Source organism: Rhamphochromis sp. 'chilingali' (assembly GCF_963969265.1).
Source record: "Rhamphochromis sp. 'chilingali' genome assembly, chromosome: 14".
NCBI lineage: Eukaryota > Metazoa > Chordata > Actinopteri > Cichliformes > Cichlidae > Rhamphochromis > Rhamphochromis sp. 'chilingali'.
In genome coordinates this window covers 4,944,236-4,966,772 of record NC_137941.1, presented here as the reverse complement: position 1 = coordinate 4,966,772, position 22,537 = coordinate 4,944,236, and the positions used below count along the sequence as shown (strand labels likewise).

The 22,537-nt window shown below is 41.5% G+C and overlaps 1 protein-coding gene across 1 annotated transcript in view; it reads right to left on the bottom strand.

Moving 5' to 3' along the window:
- Positions 1–267: 267 nt before the first annotated feature.
- LOC308410211 (tomoregulin-2-like) overlaps positions 268–22,537 on the bottom strand; it is a 138,017-nt gene continuing 115,747 nt past the window's right edge. The window contains exons 6-10 of the mRNA XM_080903393.1: positions 16,848–16,996; positions 13,992–14,048; positions 13,689–13,815; positions 3,358–3,516; positions 268–1,080 (exon numbers count right to left, since the gene is read on the bottom strand). Of these exons, the coding sequence (XP_080759519.1) occupies positions 984–1,080; positions 3,358–3,516; positions 13,689–13,815; positions 13,992–14,048; positions 16,848–16,996 (589 nt within the window). The 3' untranslated portion in view covers positions 268–983. The remainder of the gene's footprint in view (positions 1,081–3,357; positions 3,517–13,688; positions 13,816–13,991; positions 14,049–16,847; positions 16,997–22,537) is intronic.

Here is a 22,537-nt window from a genome sequence, read left to right as displayed (position 1 = left end):
GGTGATTCCAAAATCCAGTCAGGATGCCACAGGCATTCTCTCCTTGGAGATTTTCCAGGCATTTCCACCTGGAAGGGGGACACTGGTGTAAACCAATAACTCACCGTGCCTCAGTATCCCCCTGGAGAAACAGGAAAACACTGAGAAAAATGGATGGATGGTGATACAGATTATGATTATGACACTAATAAACACTACCAACATGTCATTGCTTCAAAACAGACAAAGACCGACACAGAATATGTTACATTTCGTGATATAAATTATTTATTTACATTTACAGAAAAATTACCCCATCAAGACAACGTAGTAATAACTATTGGAAATAGAACCCAAGATACAGTAGCTGACGTCATCGTCACAACCGAACAGAGAGCTCTATAATAACATTGTGCCCTCTGTCAAAGGTCTCCTATAACACAAGGTGCAAGGCATCACGTGTAGCCCCCAAACCCCCCCACCCCCCTCCCAGGCTGAACACACACCTCATTAAAAGCCAGATACCCTGCTTTGCACTACCCCGATTTGCTTTGTACCCCTCATCTACAAAGAACAGCTAGCCCACCTCTACCAAAGTGCACACATCTAATACACATTCACACACACACACATTCAGTATCCTCCGCAACCCCCCCTCCCGAGTCCTCATAGTTCGTGTTTTGTTTAGTTTTTTTCAGGAAAAACCTTCAGAAAAAGGTGCAAGGAGACACATGGGCATGGGTAGGGGGCTGGCGGCGGCGGTGACTGATGACAGCATTTCTCCAATGTGTAATCATTGTCACCTCACTTGTGTGCCAGCTCTGTCTTTGCTTTGCCACCATCCTCCATGGACATTCTTTGAGTTCATACTGGGAGAGAGGGCGAAGAGTGATGGGAAGCAGATGCTAATTTTCAGGGTTGGCCTACTTGGGGGCGGGGAAGAAACATCTAACGCCACAGCGCTCCGTAACGTGGAGAGGGGACTCTGTCTGGTGTGTCTGGGCTCAGATCAGTCGGGTGGAGGCGCGCATGGTATTCTCTGAACTGAAGTGGACATTGTTCTGCTTCTGCCGGTTGATCCTGTTGGTCCGTGGGCACTTCCTGAAACACAAAATCACGAAGAAGATGAATTACTGTTTTAATATTAATCTAATAACTCAGACTTTAAAGGGAGAAACATGGATGGCAGACTGCTGCTTTAATACAATACAATACCTCTGCTTTAATACTTTAAAGCAGAGGTCCCAAACCTTTTTCATGTAAATCACCTGTCAGGGACACAGATGTTAGCACACGATTATAATGACCAAAAGAATTCATGATACACGCAATATGACTGAAAAATGAGTAAAAATCACCTTTTTTAAAAATGACTACAGTTTAGAATGTAACAGCACCAACAAATTGAGTATTAAAAAAAAGAATACTAAAAATAAAGTAAAGCTTAATTTGTAACCTTAAACAAGCATGAAGAAAAACACATTTGTAAATCACAGTTAGAGCCTGCTTCTTTCTTTTATGTTGCATATGTTCAGGTTCACTGTTAATAAGTCTGAGTTTGGGATTCATGTGCCTGCTTCTTTGACTCGTGCAACCCCCAAAGGCCACATCCACCAGGCCGAGAGACCGGAGAGTCACACCTACTGAAAGGTTTGCATTCCGCGATCGATTGGCGAGTGGTTGTTGGCAGTCACTGAGAAATTTGTTAAAGCTCCAGTCACGCCAGGGACCAGTTAGTGGCCCCCTGGCAACCACAGGTTGCTAGGGAGAAATGTATTCCCTGACAACTGGAGACTGAGCAGCCTCTTTGCGATTTGTTTCAGCTGTGTCTGATTGTGTGACTGCAGCTACACTGATGTATGCCGCATTCACCTCCAAATGGGGAACATAACAAAGATCCCAGGGCATTGGAAGGACTTTCAAGCACCTCTGATTCCAATTAGACTGCCAGAAAAAGACCGATCCATGGAAGCCCCACCCAGCAACCCCACAGCATCCAAAGGATCTGTGCCTGACGTTCTGGTGCCAAACAACCCAAAGCACGCCGTGTGATTCTGAGTACATAGCCATGCTATTCAGCAATACTCAGCGTTGCTTGCAAAACTTATTGCTGCAAAAACAAAAGAAGCATCTGAAAACAAATCAGATGAACACCTGTTTGAGACTTTTGTAGCGGGAAAATGAGAGGACAATCTGTAGAGAGATGATTTTCTTTTTTAACAGAAACAGAAAATAGCATTTCATAAGATGCTGAATTTGTAGGAAATGACTAACATCTTCATCTTTGAAAAATCAAACAAAATATTGTCTTTGCCAACAATTTCATAGGAACCAGAGGGCTTGGGCTCCACAGAAGAAGTTCAAGTTATAAAAGCCTTGTTTGTTCTGTTCATTTTATAAGACAGAAGTAACGAATAATAAAAATAAAATGGTGGAAACATGGTATTTTGCAGGGAAGTCCTTTTGAACAGACCTTTTCCAAGATGTCACAAAATCTCTTGCACAAGAGGCAAAGCATAGGGATGACCTTTTCCACTTCCCCCTGTTTGTCCTTTAACTGAATGGCAAATCTTTACAACAAACAGAAATCACATAAAACTCCAGCAACATTCATAAAACGCAACAAATGACGCGCAAATTCGATCGGCTTGACAGAGACGGAGCGAGTCAGTAACCGCTGAAACGCTTGCCTGCGTCGATTCGCTTGGAAGTTCATTCCTTTCGACTCGTAGAAGAATTTTCAAGTATGTTTTTGTGTTAAATGGATATCGCTACGCTGCAGGACACATTAGTGTTGCTGTCGCTGTATTTCGTGTTATAAATTCTCTCTTTGCTTCTTTATCTCCTCTCCTTACCCTCTCACCCTGCTCCACTTTCTCATTTCGCCCCTCCTCCTCCTCCCTCCTTTGCTCAGAGGAGCAGTTTTGTCTCGGTCAAAACTCCTTTAAAATCTTTTATTAAATGTCATAAATTGCTTAGGTCAGCCAGAGGCAGACAAGCTGCAGGCTATATGTGAATGTGTGTGTTTGTGGCTCTGAGTGTGGGTGGGTTTTTATAGTGAATACAAAATGCTTATGTTAAAACACAAGTGTCTGTGTGTGTGTGCATGCTGGACTATACAGATATGTGTGGGTTTCTGTGCTTGCATACACACCTGCAGGTTTTCAGATATGTGTGTGTGTGTGTGTGTGTGTGTGTGTGCCCCCTGAGAACGTGACAGTACTTTCTATGTGTGCCCAAAATCTCGGTGACCTTTCAGCTGTTGCCTACATGCTCAGGAGTCTGTAACTCCCAGATACACACAACATGGAAAACACTGCTCCCAGGCTCATTAGTAGGCTGTTTTTGTATATGTGTGTGTGTTCGAGCATGACTCACCTGGTAATGCAGAGCACCACCACACAGATGATGACCACCTGGAGTGCTCCGATGATAGAGGCGATGAGGACATAGTGCAGTTTGCCGGAGCCTGGCACCACATAGAGGACGTTGTACTCCTTGATGTCACAATGGGGGCCCCTAAAACCCGAGTGACAGCTGAGATCACGCACACACAGACGCACAAACGCACAAGAGTGGGGGGAAAGTGAGAGAGAAAGCGAGTCATTCCTGTGCACGGAGTGACAGGTTCATTATTTTTAGCATTTCTAATTGAAACGTCACCGAGTGTTTGATAAAGACATTGCGGTGGAACGCCGCATTTCTGTGACAGTGTGGTGACTTTATTTTTTCCTTAGCTGTAGCTGTTCAGATGAACATGACTGATGGGGTTTGCGGTTGGCGGCATAAAAATGCATAATCTTCTCTTTGTTCTAGGCCTGTGGGCATACTAATGCTGCCATTATAGATAGTGTGTTAAGCTGTGTGTCTGTATAGAACATACACATGTAGCTGCCACAGTGAAGTGCTGAAAGCAACCAGATGAAAACGTCAAGTAGTGCGATTGGTCAGGTTGGGCTCCTTGTGTTTTCTCTTACAAGCTTCTGATATCAGGAGATTAATAGGGAAGACACTCAGGGAATAATGGAATGTAAGAACAGTTACTGCAGGGACTATAATTAAAGCATGATGCAATTCGGTCATGATACATCCATCTTGTGGTGCGGCGCTGGTATCAGTGTGTGAAATCAAACACTGAACGATTAATCAAAGCTTTCGCTGTGGGGAGCTGTGGCGCTCGAGCTGTCATTGACACCTTAGGACAAAAATAAAATCCAGATTTTATTTTAGAAAATAGAAAATCTATAGAAAACCTTCTCAGGAAATGATCTTCGGGGTGGATAGATATTAACTATTTGTTATCTGGGGTGCCAAACTCATTTAGCTCATCCCAAGTAGGTCAAGCCACTTGAGCCACATTTCAAGAAAAGCCACATACCATCTTAAAAAGAGAAAATCTAAAATGTGTCCTTTTTTGATGTAAATAAGGACATAGGTACATATATTTAATAAACTATCCGCTTACAAAGATCAGTAACAACAGAATAAGAGATGCAAAAGCAGCAATAGGTCCCAGCTTTTCTACATTCAGTTCATTTTCTGTCATTATAAAGAACACCTGCTCCTTGGATTCATCACTTTACTTGTTGTTTGTAGCGCTTTCTTTGTGCATAGGAATTTGCTAAGAGTGCTGCCCCCTGGTGGAGGCTAAAGAATCTGCATTTTCAAATGTGCACATTGAAAAACAAAGATGCAAACACAGAGTTTTGTCTTGCAGGTTATGGTCGGGTGAGCTGGTGAGCTGGTTAGTACTTGGATGCGAGTCAACATGGAAAACCTAGGTGGTGCAAAGTTGGGTGACGTAGTTGGTTGAGTGGTTAGGAGACAAGACACACCTTTCTGTGTGGAACTGGTGTGCCTGTGTGGGTCTTTGCCAGCATGACAGCAGTAAGTATTTACTTAGTTTTGAGAGATTTATTCATTTGTCTTTTCTTAACTTAGTTTTCAAATGTATAAACAGCCTGGGTCCAGAGTGTTTTTCCAGACACGTTCAAAGAAAAGACAGTGATGGCATTACTGGGAGGCAAGGTGTGACTGTGAAATACCACATCACAGATCTAAAGTTGGACAGCAGCAAGCCACAGCAATTTTAAATACATCATAAATCATAATTTCACAAAGATTCATACCCTCTAGCATGTATACATGCTAGAACATACTTGAAAACATGCACAACCAATGTGCATTTTACAACATATCTAATTTATACTAATCTTTTCCATATGGGTGTTGAACGTGTGTCAAACCCTGAGTCCCAAATATTGCTTTGAATGACACCAGCTCCTACTTGAAAACATGTTAGCGTGGCTGTGAAGAGCTCTAGACCTCAGGCTGGGGCGAGACTGACAGCCTTCTCTAATGGGCCAGATGTTTGGCTGGATGGTTCCAGCCCACTGGCTGTATGGTTGATACCTCTGTGCTTATTTCGAGGGTATTTTCTGACATCTGACAAAACAAAACAAAAAATACCCAAATTTCACCACCCTGCAAAAAAGTGAAGTCAAAATGAACAATGCTGGGTTCATACCACAAGTTTGTTTTGCTACGTTTAGTCCAAAATTATTTCAGAATTTAAAAAAGGCCAGCAAATATCAAAAGTGTAAATTAGAGTCCAAACAACAATGACCCAAAACATCTTATTGAACTTGTTACTCTCACCAAAAAACCTGATACAAAAGAAATGAAGACAGGTGTTGCAAGCTTGGCTACACTGTTGCCTTCGTGTATCAGATACAGCCTGGCTTCCATACAAGGACATGTGGGGTAAAACAGACAAAAACCCTTTTGTATTTAGAGCATTTTGTATTTAGAGGTAGTCTTTTACGGATGCAATCGGCAGCATAATACTACAGGTTTTGCCAGCTTGGTGTAGACCTTGAGTGGGAAAACACACACAAACACACACAAAAGACTAATGGAGATGATCTTTGTCCTCAGAGACGAGCTAAAACAGTCCCCCTTTTAATCTCCCCTTCTCCTCCATCTCCTCTTTACCTGCTTTTCCTGTCTCTGGGGAGGTTGTTACCCACCAACACCTGCACATCCTTGTTTGGCACAAAACACACACACAAACACACAACCTGCTTCACATTCTCTATCCCTTCAACCTGACAGCGTACGAGATGAACATTGCAACCTTGTTCTGTTCGGGGGTTGTGCTTGGTTTCCACACTCGTGTACCGCACAAACACACACACAGTCACAGACATGCACCACTCCCACAGAGACCGCTGCGCTTTCCTTCACATTAAGATACAGACTTTGCCTCGTACAGCCATCAGGGGGCAGCAGAGACCCTCCGCACTCCCTGGCTGCTCAGCATGCAAAGAGAACGTCTGGGATGATCGAGGTTAGAGAGAAAGTAGAGAGAGATAGCGCCAGCGAGAGACACCGAGACCCCCTGGCTGCTACACTAGCAGGCTGTAAAAGATGGCAGACCTGAGCAGCACACATGTATACTGGCTTGGTGTGTGGGTGGTGGGTTTTAATATCATTCCTCAGTGTGCCTTTTTGTAAATGCATATCTCTGCTGCCTGTGTTAAGTGTGTTCTGTGTGCCTGTATGAATATGAAATTTGCACCTGTGTGGCCAATTCTCAGCTGGTGTGTCTGTCGGCAAAATAGGGGCACAGGGGTGCACAGAATTCACGGTTTCGCATGAACTCTGGTTTTAGAGTGACAGCTTGATACACACAGTGAAAGCATCAATTTATTTTCAAAAAAGGAAAATGCTCTAAAGTTTGTAATTGTCCGTAATTCCAACGTTAAATGCTGAAGCAACTAAATGCTGCACTCTCTCAGTACAGAATTGGACCTGTTTCTTCTGTGACGGTAAAAACATAGACTGTATATAGTAGATGGATGTATTTAAACCCACCTACTACCATTTTCAAACAGCTTCGAGAATTTTAGCTGTGACTGTTTTGTTATTTAGGGCCACAAATGATCATACTTAATTTCCAGCTAGATAGCGAGCTTTTTTAACTAAGAGTATTGGATTCGTTTTTCAGTCCTGGAGGTTACGGCTTGAGTAAAAAAAAACATTATGGGACATAATATACTTTCAGCTTCTCTCTTGAATGGACCCAGATGTTTGACTTGGTACATTATATATTGTATCATAAGCCACGACCTGAACACATACATGAAAAGATATTTGCCCTCTTCCTGATTTCTTCGCACTTAAATGTTTTAGATCGTCAAATAAATTTCATTTTTAGACAAAGGTAAGCTGAGTTAACACAAAAATACATGTTTGAAATGATAATTTAATTTATTAAGGGAAAAAAGTCTCTTCAAACCTACCCGACTCTGTGTGAAAAATTAATTGCTGCCATTGTTAAATCATGAATTAACTGTGATTATCTACATATTTTGCAAAGCTGGGTTTAATTTCAATAGGTACACCCAGGCCTCATCACTGCCAGACCTGTTGAATTGAGAAGTCACTTAAATAGAACCTTTCTGACAAAGTAAAGCGGGCTAAACAATCTCAAAAAGCAATTCATAGTCCTACAATCTCAAGAATAGCAGAGAAGCAAACTCACATCTATCAAAATCATTTCTAAGGTTCTGGGACTCCAACGAACCATGACGAGAACCATTATCCAAAACTGGAGAAATCTGAAACAGTGGTGAACGTTTTCAGGAGCAGGCAGCCTACTGTTGAATCAGGAGGTCACAAGAACTGCAGAGTTCATGATTCAGCACAAGAAAGAGACGATGATGATCCCCAATATGTTTGGGAAAATACTCTGTGGACTGTTTAGACAAAAGTTTTACTTTTTAGAAGGTTTGAGTTCCGTTATCTGGCATAAAACTACCGCGGCACTTCATAACAAGAACATCATACCAACAGTCAAACATGGTGGTGGTAGTGTGGTGGTCTGGCGAGCTGCTTTGCTGCTTCAGGATCTTGAGGACTTGCCACAACTGCTCTCTGTCCGACCACCAGTTCATGCCCTGAAACTAAAGTGAACTTGGATTATGTATATCTGAAACACACAGCTCTCCGTCTGAATGACTCAACAAACTGATGGGTTTGGACTTAAATCGGATGGAGATGCTTTGGTTTAACCTTCACCACCTCCAATGTGGCATCGCTGTGAGATTTGAAAGACTTATTAGCAGTTGCAGTTGTCAAGGGTGACACAATGACTTATTTCATTCAGGGGGCTTTTACTTTAAATTTAAATTACTAATAAATTACTAATAAAGTCGATCATCATTTGAAAACTGTATTTTGTATTTACTTTAGTTATGTTTGCTAATATTACAATTTATTTGATGACATTTTTTTGTCTGTAAATACCAACTTAAAAATCTCAAACACTGCACGAATCTTTAAATAATTCATAGTTTCCTCCTTCCACATATAATGTTTTTTTATAAAGATTTGACTGAGCTGGCACAGAATGACTTGCAGCGTCTGTCGCTTTGCTGTCACTTTGCAGATTTTATCAACAATAACAAATTTAATAATTCCAGCAAATACGCAGTAATAACAGGATAAGGCTTTCAGGGTTAATAAAAATAATAAATCATTTAAATTGATCACTTTTATTCAACATCATAAATGAACATGGATGAAGCAGGAAAGCCAGTAAATCCATCTGCATTTATCTATGATTGAATGTGAGAGTTTCTTAAAGTGTCTGTTATCAGCAGCTGCTTCAAGTTTCTGCTTCAGTTCATGAATCCCCTGCAGCCATCCGAAGGCAGCGGCACAGATATGTTGATACATCTGCAGTTTATGATTAGAGCACAGCAACATCAGAGCGCCGAGCTATTACGCACACTTGTACACAGTTACATGCAAATGACACTAGGCTGCTACAAAGTAACCACACATCCCCACAAATCACTGGTGTAGTACTACATGATTTACTGCTTTATACCACATCTGCACCAAGAAGATGCCTGGATTTCTCTGTAGCTGCTTAAAATGCCCCAGGATATGTCCTCCCTTTCCTTTATTTTTGGGCTATATTTTTGTCACAAAGAAAATGGGCAGGTAGACACGAGCATTGTACTGATCAAAGTTCAGGCAACAGAGTAGTCTGTGTGCATAACAACTACAAAACTGAGTGCTTCAGCTGTATGATCACACCCAAAGATGGAAAACTAAAAACTAAAAATGTTTGTATATAACAATGTGACATCTCCATCCATCCATCCTCTCATGCTTCTCTAGCTCTTCTGGGGGCATACGAAACCATTCCCAAGCCAGTGTGTTCTGAGTCGGTCCAGGGACTTCTCATAGTAGGATATGTCTGAAACACTTCACCTAGGAGGTGCCCAGGATGCATCCAGATCAGATGCCCACAGCATTGTGATGGAGTCCTTTCGTTGTGGAAGAGTAGTAACTCTACTCTGAGTCCCCCCCCCCGAATGTCTGATCTCTTAGGTTGAGCTTCTACACCTTACAGAGGAATCTCTTTTCCACCATTTGTTTCCATTCTCATTCTGTCCATCACCACCCAGATAACCTGACCACAGGTGAGGGTGGGATTATATCAACTGATAGACTGACAGCTTTGTTTTCATGCTCAGCTCGCTCTGCAACACAACAGACTGGAACAGCTTCTTCATCACTGATGACTGTGCTAATTCATCTGTCAGTCTCTTGTTCCATTCTTCCTTCATTCATGAACAAGAGCCCAAGATACTTACATAAGATATTCATCTGTTTGGGGTAGCAACTCAAGGGCAACCAGTAGTCGGCACTCCACCCTTTTCCGGCCGAGAATCATGGCCTCAGACTTGGAGATGCTATTTTTTACCCCAGATGCTTCACACTTGGCTGCAAACTGCCCAGCGCAATCTGGAGGTAATGGGTCAATGAAGCCAACAGAACGACATCATCTGCAAAAAGCAGAGATGAGATCCGAGACCGTCGTACCCGAGACCTTCCAACCCTTGGCTGCACCCTAGAAAATGGTTTGAACCTGCAGGGGTCTCGAGGCGCTCTGGCTTTCTCCCAAACTCCAAAGACATGCATGCGAGATTATAAATTGGAGATTCTGAAATTGGTGTGGATGTGAATGTGAAGATGACTGGTGACACTCACACTATGACAGCTACAATAGGCTCCTCCCCTCTGCGACCCTGAACTGGATAACCAGTTGAGAAAAATGGTGGATGGAAGGATTTTTTGACAGAACTTTTATTTGAGTGATTTTGTTTTGTTTTGCAAATGAACAGAAACATGATAATGGAATTAACTATTATGCTAATTTACTCAGTTATTTTACTTCAATTTTCAAGCAGACATTAAACTATTAAAAACTGAACAGTTTGTGACTAGTTCTAGTCAAAAAATATATATTACACTTGTTTAGAGCGGCACATTGTCAGATGTAATCCACCTCAATTCTGATAAGATGGCAGTTTGCAGACTAGCTCATTAAAGAACCAAGAATAAGAGGCCATCGCCGGCCGATACTTTCAGAATGCTGCAACTGGTGCTTCTTTAGTGCTCTACAACAGCAGCATTCTCCCATATGATATAAGCATTTGGAATTACACACTGAAAGTCAATAACTATATGCAAATAAGAGTATAGTTAGTTTACGACCAGTTATTGTAGACTTTCAGACTCGTAAATTGTTATAGAATATGTTGGATGTCAACAGCTGTCAGACCATTATAGCTATTGAAAAAGTGGGACATCTATCTCACTTGGCCTGTATATTCTGGGTGTTAGGGAGTTTGGTGTTTATGAGGTGCTGCTCCATCATTGGCGTATACATTACTGCGAGGGAGTATGCCTACTACAGTAAAATAGACTACACCACTGCTCCACATACAGTACAGCAAACTGGTCTGTTGGGACTTTTCATTCAGGTTATGATCAGATACTGGATTAAAATATTTTTCAAATAAAACCTCCTTTCCAACTCTCTCTTTTAGTAAAAGTTAAGCACGTTGCAAAGCAGTCATTGCTGTGTTACATTTCATGACACAATGTAACCATTTATGATGTGAGCTGGAGTCGAATTAAAACTCAAATCGCATCCTATAACAAGTGATGCAGTCGTATACTGCAAATTACTCTGTTTTTTTACAATTAATTTTTTACTGTAAGTTTCTGCCATCATTATACAAATTCAGGAAAACCAATAAAACACACGCCATCTGCACTTCTGTGGCAGTGCGGGCTTAGGCTGTGCCTCTCTGCGCTGTGCAGACAACAATATGAATTCCCAGAGTGTCTTTGGGATTGTTAAGGTATTCAGGGTTTTTTGTAAATGCAGGCTATCCTCTCGAACCACTTTCGCTGTGAGCCAAAGGAAAATCACTGGCATTCTAATTAAATTATTTTTCTAAAGCGTTTTATTAATTGGGCTCCATTTACTCAAGCTTAATAACCAGGATATTTAGAGCGCCCTAGGGTATTATTTTCAATACTGTGAAATCTTGATAGGTTTTTGTTTATCAAACGACCAAAAATAGCAGGAAATGCACTGATTTCTGTCCAGTGAGGTAAACCAGACTCACTGCCTTTATTATAAGTGGCTCGCTCATCCTCAGGAGTGCACCTCCCCAAAGGCTCATTCTAAGCTGAGAAAAATCCCTGCCTGTCTGTGAATAGCACAGCTGCAGCAGAAGCTGACACTTTAAAAAAAACAACTATAATCACAACCCTCTCTGATATGTATATATCCCCCTTCAGCCTCTTACTGTGTGCTGTATGGATGTGAACCACAGTCAAAGGTGTGATTGCAGATGGCACAAAGTCTGTGGGTCCAAGACCCGAAGCCCACCGCACACCGCAAAATAAGACCCTAGATCATAAAGCATGGGGATGGAAACACCAGCATCCTCATTAAGCAACAACAAACCCAACATGGGATTAATTTGAAGCAGTGCAGCATATTTGACTGGTCAACAGCCCGTCCTACCATTACAGCAGGAGGGATCTTAAACACTTCTCGCTCTCAGCGCACTGGCTTATATTCATTTAAAATAAACAAGGCTGATTAAAAAATAAATTTGCTCCAGCACTTGCCAAGCAATTTCTAAATTTTACAGCTGATTAGCCGTCTTACATTCCACACTTCCTGTTAGTGTCTGCAGATCACACAGAGAGAGAGGAACAACAAATTTGTGATAAAAAAGACAGAACGGGCCTCAGTCATCTCGCTTCGTGTAGGGTTTGTTTGTTTGAGTGGAAACCTAATGAGTACGGTATGCTCGACTGATAAGTAGAAAATGGCCAACGCTCTGATCGTAATAGTTAACATAAATATAAAATTGATGACGGGAAGCTTTTTAAAATCCATTTCTCTCATTATAAATAATAGTTAATACCATCTACAATCCAGAATACTCTGCTACAAGTACATCATATTTAGGAAACAATGGTGGGCTGGCTAGCTTTTAAGTCAGAATGTCAAACTTGTGTTCAAATGTTGCAACTTGATATGTCACATGTGTAACTTTGCTTAAGACGCAAACCACATTTGTTGTCAGTCTCACAACACACCACCAACAGGCTTCCTCCACTGGCTAACTCAGAACTCAGAAGCCTGTTGTCATTGGTAACCAGCGATAGAGAGTGACCAGTTTATGTGGGAGGCATCTCGTGGTCATGGGAAGACACGAGATGCCTGGCTTTTGACATGGCAAATGTCAAAAGCCAGAAGCCAGACCCTCACAGAGATAATGAGACAGTGGTCAGCTACGTTAGGCACCGACACTAACCTAAAGAACGCCCAGAAATGAAACCAAACAAGTGCAAATATCATAATTTGACATCAAAAATTAAACAGCCTTTTACCTGCTCTGTGCATTGTCTGTGTGACCTGTTGTGCTCATACAACAACAGAGCAGGTAGGCGAGTGTCTGGCTTGTATACTGATCCTGCACATCTTACCTGTGACTTGAACAAAGTTATGTTTTTTTTTTGTTTGCATTCAGGGACCGATTGCAAGTAGTTGCAGCAGTTAACTGATCACCCAGAGGCCCACCAAGTTATTTTACAGTTAAATGACCATCCTGCAGCAACTACATGACCATGTGTGGAGAATTTCTGAATTTATTACGTCTTCAGATCTTTGGGATTGTGGTTGGCTTCTGAATGTAAGCGGTTAATGTGAATTTCTGTGCAACAGATTTGCAACAGATGGCAACAGATTTGCGATTTTTATTTTTTTTATCACACTTAATTGCCGTTTTATCACCCCACAGATTGCCTGTAATTGCCAACTTGACCCTATTCAGTGCAAACTAACAGCAGACGGACTCCATCTTACTGCCACTTTTAAGCGTCATGTCGCTGCACCAAAGTCGCTTTGAAGACGGCAGCTGACTGCGAATGGTCTTCGAAGCAGCTAATTCAAAAGCAAAGAGATTCCGAGTTCACTGCACACAGACCCAATGATTTTGGTCATGCCTATTTTCACTGGTGTGACTGCAGCATTAATCAAATTCCCAGAAGTGAGAACGCATCTGTGAAACAGACTATCTCCTGCAGTGTGCTGCATGTGAGAAAGAAGGAGCACGAAAAAGCTCCTGATTTAATTCTCCTGACGTTATCCGCTGTTCATGTGCGAAAACATGTATTATCACTTTGCAATATCATTGTCGTTTTTCTGTTTCCCCTCTTCCTATGAACCTCTCTACAACTGTGTGTGTGTGTGTGTGTGTGTGTGTGTGTGTGTGTGTGTGTGTGTGTGTGTGTGTGTGTGTGCATGTGTACATGTGTACCTGCAGGAAGGCTGAGCCAGGACGCTGGGGAACTGACACTCTCCATGGACGCAGTAGTTTTTATAGCGATCTGGACAGGGGATGGACAAACCGCGGGCCAGTCCGTTCCTGGTCTCCTCTTTCTCCCCTACAAACACACGAGACCCTTAAAATCTGCCACTGCCCCTCAGGAAGAGATGAATTATAACAAGTGGGAAACATGAAAGGATGACGAACAGAGGAAAGTCTGGGAGCAAATCTAATTCATCTTTGAATGACAGCACATGTTATGTGCTTATCTGCCACCATCACGGAAGCACTCACCCGTGGGGTCAGTCCGTGCGAAGTGTCCATCTCCGCCTTTGTTCCCAATTATGTCATCTGGAAAGGCCAAAGACACATTAAAGCTGAGCTCAGGTCACCGCAACCTCTCCTACAGCTCCATCGCAGGTTACTCATGCACAGTGATGCTACTGCAGGTAAAGAGGACTGAATGTGAATTATCATCTCAACAAAAGGTTCATGTGCAGTGTGCGCCTGTGTGCTTAATGCGTATAAATGGGAGCCATTCTCTTCAAGTCAGAAACCGCCACCCCTAATGTATTACACCGAACAAAGGCCAGAATGGAGCAGAGTCGGGTGGAAAAGATCAGACGGAATAATGCATTTTTGCTCACCCCATTGACGCTGCATCGAGTTCTACTTTTCACAATGGCTAGACAAAATCACCTTCAAATCATTATCATTTTATTGCGATTGATTTTTTCTTTTTTTTCAGAGGTCAGTACGATCGTTCCCTCAAACAGAAGCTGTGAAAGCATTCTTCAGATTCATGATGCAAGACTTGTGGCTGGATCTGTGACTTAGAATTTACTTCTTATTTTTCTTCTTTTATTTATTTCTTTATTCACAAGAACACCTGAGGCACAGTAAAAGAAAAGAGACTCAGAAAGATTTCAGTGAGTTCAGAAGCTCAAGTCCCGTATGCGTGACATCCACTTAAGAAAAATCAAATGAAGAAAACAAATGAATTTTAAAACGTAGCCAGCGGCGAGACGCTACAAGCTCAACAGACTGCAGTTCCAGTGGATTCAACGAGTATCTGGTTAAATTTGTCTGTGGAGCTGAGGTTCAACAATATCTTCACAAGGTTATCTGCGCTTTTTGTTGAGCTACTGTAGCAGAAGCCGTTTCCTAATAGCATGAAATTGGAGCATAATCAGCCATCTAAGTGCCGGGGTGTCACTGTGAGTCCTTGCTAACATGAGGTCGTCTCAGTGCCTCCATTTCATGCTATTTGTCTTTTTCCTTGATTGAAACAGAATCAAACGGGGTGGTCTGACCCACAGGACATAACATGAGGGAATACAGATTTCTGTTTGTGTTCCAGGGCTCGTTAGCCCTGATTGCTTTACTTCCCATTACTTCTCAAAAGACCTATTTGTCCTGTGTGTACTTAGAACCTCTCAAATGGTCTCTTACACTAAAAAAATAACTACAGATCTTAAAAGGTGCATTTGACTCCAGAATCAAAGCCTGTAGTGTTTCTTTTAGAATGTTTAGGTGTAAATCACCTAGTTTGGGAGATTTCTGTCTCTTCTTTCACATAATGGAACTAAATGACTCTCTGAAAAAGCTTTATTTAAAAACTCAGCAACTATTTCTAGAAATCATCACCTGGTTAAAAAAAAAAAAAGCACTCACAACAGGATTTACTTTTGTATGAACTTTTTTCCGCTACCAAACGACATGTGTCAGGTGTATCAATCTGCAAAAGGAAGCTTTTGTGACAATAAACACTGATGTTTCTGCGCTGAGCTGAGCTACAAGGTTACCGAGTTGCATTCTTGTATAGACTGGAAATAATGCCTAAAATAATTCCAAAATGAAAGTTCTTACATTTCCATGGGCTTTTGGAAAACATAATGCTCTCAGTGCAAAGCAGTCTTACGTGTACATACAGCCCACAGAAGGCAGCAATAAAAACAACAGACAACAAATCCATAATTAAAGTAAGAATAAGGTCGTCAGCGCGCCGTCCATCTCCAGTGCTTCACTCAACATCTTAACAGAGCCTAACTGCATCTGGTGAGTGACTCAGTCTGACTTAGTGGGTTCGCTGTGGGAAGTGAGTCTCTCACAGAGTGCAAGGGAATTAGCTGCGACTACGGTAAAGTGAATGTTGGTGGTGGTGACCAGCCACAAAGTGTGCAGACAAGCTCAGGCTGCAGTAAAGTCTGTTACATAATGAGAAGAGAGCCGCAGTAAACTGGAAAGTGAGGCTGACACTGATTCTCCTCAACACCTTTGCAAAGTGTTCAGATGACCAGCAGACCAGAAAACAAGACTTTCTGGCTAAGAGGTTAGTGCTAAGCACTGCACCACTGTGCTGCCTTCGCCTCTGAGGACACTAAGCTTTGACTGTCTACAGGCCATGGATATACACTCACTGGACACATTATTAGTAGGAACAAACTTTAAACTGAAAGGAACTGTGTTTTTAAGGGCATGACTTGCTGAGCAGATTCAGCTTGGACAAAAATGGTCCATGGAAATCTGGTGCTTCAAATCTTTCATATCTATAACTAAAGCTATATTTTGGTAGTTGGAGCTCCACATGAATACCATTTAGTTCCATTATAGTCAAGAATACTCAGTAGTATAATACTGATTTTAGGTTTTAAACCACACAAACCGTAAATGACATTAAATGAAATAAAAACACATTTGTCTGTCTCTGTCTTCTACATGTATTCGAACTATAACTCAGTTTAAGGATTAAAGCACTGAGATTAATAAAAAAAAACAACTTTATCCCCAGAAATAGTGCGCCAAAATCAAAGATACTACATTAAAAAAAGGAGGGATTAACATTGTGTAAAATTATCTGTATATGTAGCAGCAGCGGCTCTGAGGATTATCTTTCCACACCATTCCAAAATTTGATTGAGTGAAACTTTCTGTAATTATAAAATGTGGCTGGAACTGCAGCTGGAGGGAGATGCAAAATCACGCCGCCTGCATTTAGCTCTGCACGATGCCTCATTTGCCTCCGTGTTTTCACTCCAACGTGACGCAAACACCTGTTCATGGAGGTACACTGACGGCTTCCGCTGCGTTTGTGAAAGTGTTGTTGTGCCTTTCAGAGTCAGTGTGCTAGTGTGCATTTGAGAGTCTGACCGTGGCAGTGGCCCAGGTACTTGACCTCGATGCGCTCCTGCTTCTGACAGGATGCCTCCTTCACCTGGCAGGGGTTGTCATAGGAACGACCATCTGAGGCGCACACTGGGTTGAAGCTGATGTGGGAACAGTCGATGTTGCAGACACACCTAACGAACAAAACAAATATCCATGTTACAGCAAACCTTCTGATTATCAAAGTCAAAAATCTAAAATAATGAAAACAGAAATATTAATAAAAATGAGAGAATCCTTATTCTGGAAACGCTGCTTTGTGTGTTTGGCTGCCGGAGACAAATTCATTCAGGGATTAAAGGTAAGACAGCAAAAAAACCCTACATTTGCACTCAGACAGAATGCTGGACCATGCATAGTAATCCTGTTCAAACTGGGGTTTCGGCTCATTCAATTTGACACAATAGCAAATGTATTTAACTTCTGCAAAAGAAAAAAAAAAGAGAGAGGCTGCACCGAGGACTTGACTGACAAATGATGTTCTCTTACAAAGGCAGGAAGCAATTAATAATGAAAGAACTGTAGATAACAAAGCAGTGCATTTTAATGTTGTGGAGAAAACAGCACACACTCACATACAATTCAAGCTGTCGGGTGTGGAATTCATTGGAGATAAGATAGCTTAAATGTAAAATAATAACAACTTATATGTTAATATGCCAATGCCATTGTTGAAAATCCATTGTACTATGCAGAAAAGCTTGTTTCTTGTATCTGGCTTTATAACAAGCTAATATAACGTCCTTCAACTAAACTTAAACCTGCTTAGAAATTCACAAAATCATAATGATGGGCTCGAGATGCGAGGCAGGCGTCACAAGGTGTGACCTACATTTTTTTTTTTAAAACGAAGCAAAGTAGTTTAAAGGCCTGATCTTTCACCTCTAAAATTAGCCGAGTTTGTTTTCTCTACATAGTCAAAGGAGCTTGCAAAGAAAAGCGTCTGGACTTCTTTAAGTTACTTGAAGACGTTTCACCTCTCATCCGAGAAGCTTCTTCAGTTCTAAGGTCAAATGGTGGAGAGTCCCAGATATAAACCTAGTGGGAGTGACCCCCCACAGAAGGACAAAAGGACCCCCTGATGATCCTCTAATCGCCTGAGCCAAGGTGTGAAACTGGGTGTGGGTCCCAATCAGCCAGAGTTTCGGGTGAGTTCATTGTGAAACCTGGCCCCACCTTATCATGCGAATTCCTGAGATTGAAGAAGCTTCTCGGATGAGAGGTGAAACGTCTTCAAGTAACTTAAAGAAGTCCAGACACTTTTCTTTGCAAGCTCCTTTGACTACGATGACCTGGATGACTGAGAACCTTCACAGACATTTCTCTACATAATGAATTTGTTGCTTTCTTCCACCGAGCTGGCGTTTCTGCTGTGTTTTTGTGGCAGACTGAAAAAAACATCAATTTCTCCAGGAATCTGGAGCTTACTTGATGCTTTTAGCTCTTGCAAATTAACCAGGCAATTTGCTGGCGTGCCACAATTTTCGATTAAATTTTAGTGCGAGTGTTTGTGTGTCTGTTTGCGTTCTTCTCCCGGCCTGACATCTGCATAAATGACAGCGAGAGCGAAGCACCGCGCACACCTGCGTGCATGTGCATATTTGTGTGTTTGTGTGTGTGTATTTCAGCATTAGTGTAGTGTGACCCTTAAGTCTGTGACAGGCCTGATCAGCAAAAATTACAGCCAGATTGCCTTCCCCAGACAGTTGCTGAGTAGCGCTGAACGCAAGATTCTGTAATTATAAATCTGTCATTATTCTCCCGGCCTTTTCATTTTCCCCTGGTGCCAAGCTCTCAGTAAAGCACAGGCATTCAGCTGTCTTACAGCAGCATTTACATACACGCCCACATGGGCGCCCGCCAACACATAAACAGATGCCCACACACGCACTCACACACACACCTTGACAATCAGCCGTGATGATTCGTACTGCTGACATTGATGTTGATTGAAACGCCGTGCAGCAGAGTGTGGCAGCGCTCAGCTACTGTTGTAATGATGGATCAGCAAAGTAAGAATGATGTGAAGAAAGGCTTCGTTATGCATCAGAGAGGACGCGCTTGTGTTGAGGCTGCCGACATCCAAAATCCCACATGACACTGAAGGTGAGCTGCCACAACTATGAATGACCCAACACTCCTGAGGGCTGCTCAATGAAACTGTAACGCTGTGATTCCAAATACCATTTCTCACCAATGACAAGAAAAAAAGGCCAGTTTTCGTCTCTAATTAGGGGTACAAAAATAACAGTCTGAATCTATGCACAACCACAGACATGACACACAATTTGATATAGCTTTAAAAAAACAAAATGAAAAAAAAAAAGCCCTCTCTGTTCACTCTGTTTTTGCTGTTGGCGTGTGTGCACCAAACAACCTTCTCTTGCTAGTTAGCTCCATTTTCAGATAGAAAAACTACAAAGAAATGTCACATTGTACCATATACTAAACTGCCTGAAATCCTGACACTGACTTCTCCTCCTGCAACATGAAGAGTAGCTTTAAAAATGTACCAGAACTCTACATGTCATTTAAGAAATGTGTGGGAACCGAATGCAGCTAATGCTATTTTAAAACTCTTCCTGACTGACGTCAAATACAAAAGAACTACATCGTATGGCAAGCTAAACAAGCTAGGATGCCGTTAGCAGCATATGTGTTTGATTAATAACTGATGAAATACTGACCTAGTTTTAGTTTAGTTTTCACTTTTCACATAATGGACTATGGATCTGGACAAGATCAAGAAGCAACCCCTGGGAGTGAAAAATAAAGCAGACACAGAAACAGCAAAAACTGCATTTCCTCGATTGGCAACTTAACATTCTGGCCACTGTGATCTTAGATTTTTCAAGCAGGTGTCACGAGTTTGTGCTGGATCTTAATAATGAGAGAGACACTGCACATTCAAACTTAGCTGGCCTGCCCTAAATCATATTCTACACTAATGGAGACCATGATTTACAAAATGAGCATTATGCTGTATTTAGTACAAGCACAGACTCCTCGGAAACGTGCTTACTGAGGGAATGAATCAGTGTAACTGAGGGCCTGTTTTTTCTATAGAGTTCTACACAACTGCACTTCTTTTTGCAAACAGTTGCCATGTGATAAAGAAAACATAAGAAAGAATGCAGGTTTAAGGTGTTTCCATATAGGTTTCACTTTTCAGGCCCAGAGGCAATATATAAAGTTATAGTAAATTCCCTTAGACCAGGGGTGTCCAATTCCAGGCTCAAGGGCGGGTGTCCTGCAGGTTTTAGATATCATCCTAAATCAAATGATTAGTTCATCACCAGGCCTCTGGAGAACCTCAAGACATGTTGAGGAGGTAATTTAGCCATTTAAATCAACTGTGTTGGATCAAGGACACATCTAAAACCTGCAGGACACTGGCCCTTGAGCCTGGAGATGGACACCCCTGCCTTAGACCCTCATGTCAATGCCAAGTTTTTGAGACCTCTACTTTATTGATTGTATTGATACCAACTGTGATAGGATTGAAACTTTGTTTCTTTCCTATAAGTTAATTTTTTTTGTTTTTGTTTAGAAAAAAACAACAAAAAAAACCATACCTTTATTTAAAGCCTATACCGAATATGTGAAAATACTAGCTGTGCATTTACTTGCAAAATTTGCAGTATGGCATTACATAAATAAAATGAATTGAATTAGATTGGACATGTTAATCATGTTTCTGGTGTTTGATTCCTTTTGGAACATTTGTAATGCAATACAAAATAAGGTGTTGATTTTCCAAGCCAAATGGGTGTAGTCACAGTGGTTGTGTTCGTCTTCTATATACAATCTAATCAAGACAATGATTATTACACATCCCATTGCATTAAGGTGGATGCAGATTTTACAAATAGGACTCTCAGCAATCAAGCTCAAATTATCTGCATAGCTAGATACCACTGGAGGCAAGTGATTTTTATTTTTTTTTGTCATTTGTGTTAACCTTTAAAGATTATACAGCACAGGCTTTAATTTTTGCAAAAGCTGCCCTGAAGACAAGATTAGGCTTACAATTATAGTGCCCGCGTTATCATAAAAAGTATCTAAATGGGAACAGTTTCAGCATGAAAGGAAGCAGCAAGACTCAAAGAATCAAAGCACAGTCTTCCCAGCTTCTGAACTGAGAGCAAGTGTCCAGACATCCATCACCAAAAAACATAATATAGGCTTAACAACACGGTCGTATACATGTGCACATGCACACCACTCATCTCCCATCGTAGAACACTTTCAGACTGTTGTCCATCCCGAGAGGCCGCAGTTGGTCGGTGGCTGATATCTGTGCTCCATACATTTTTAATGAGGCCTCTCACTTTCTCCACAATAGGCACTATACCACCAGACTGCAGTGCGTCAACACATCCTAGTGCTACCCGCAGACAGCCATGCACAAAAACTCATATGCATAAAGAAGACAGCTATCGTTTTGCCGTAGTCTTTGTTTTCCCCATTCTCCTTTTCACACACACCAAGCCATTCCTTCACACATGCTGCTGAGAGGTACAGAGGGGTAAAGAAGTGTTAAATGAAAGGTAGCAGTGTGATTGCAAATGTGCGAACTATATCCAAGTGTATGCACAACGTGTGTGAGAGAGTACTTTCCTAGCAGGATGTGTAGTATTGATTAGTTTCTGGCGATTTCCCTCCCATCAAAGCCTCCCCACCTCCAGACTGTCTGCGGGCTCCCAACTGAAAAGGCCACTTTACACACATTTCAACACTTACAGCAGCTGAGGACAACATATCCACTGACTGCCTCATGTTGTGTACAAATCCTTAGCAGCTAACCTCACTGCAACTGAACACAGCATTGATTTTCATAATCCTCAGCCTCAAATTTCACTGTAATCCTTTGAAAAACTGTGCGAGAGAAGCAAATAGACAAACAGAGCCAGAGAGAGAGATGTGGAGACAGGGAGAGCAAAACAGTAACGGTGCAATGCAAAGTAAGGAAGAGAAAATATACAATAAAACCCAACAGGCACAAACAGCAAAAATAAATTGCAATGCTCTGTGACACAAAATGTTATGAGTCCAGTAGTCATTGATGGATTGCTGAACAGGTATACTGGGCGCAGACAAACAACTTGTACAGGTGCTAGATCAAAAAACAAATTGAAGACAGAAGGTCATCACAAAGCAGAAAAAGCTATTTACAGACATAAACACATTCATCATCTAGGTCGATGTGATGTGTTATCTTCATGAGATGTACTCGCAGACGTCACCTGACAGAGCAGAGCTGGATAACACAGCTGATATTCCCATGAGAAGGAGAACATGGCGGAATGGGAAAAACAAAGCAAAACTACAGACTGATAAATAATAACACTGCTCGGTCTGTACAGTCATCTCTGGGCCAAAAGTCAATGTAAACATTTAATATAAGACATAAAATCTAAAGTCTATTCGTACACGCAAAGAGACCACAAAGAGTTACAAACTAACTAAAAGTAAAGTAGTTATCCAGTGCTCACAAAGGGATGTCAAATAACCTCAAAAAGGTCTCCAAAGAGATGTAAAAAATCTACATCAAAACACAGAAAGTTAAAATATGACTACACGTGGAGGTAAAACTTCACACCTCCACAAAAAGATGCAGAACAATGACAAAGGGACAAATAAAGTCTATGAAAAGTTAGAAAAACCCCTATAAA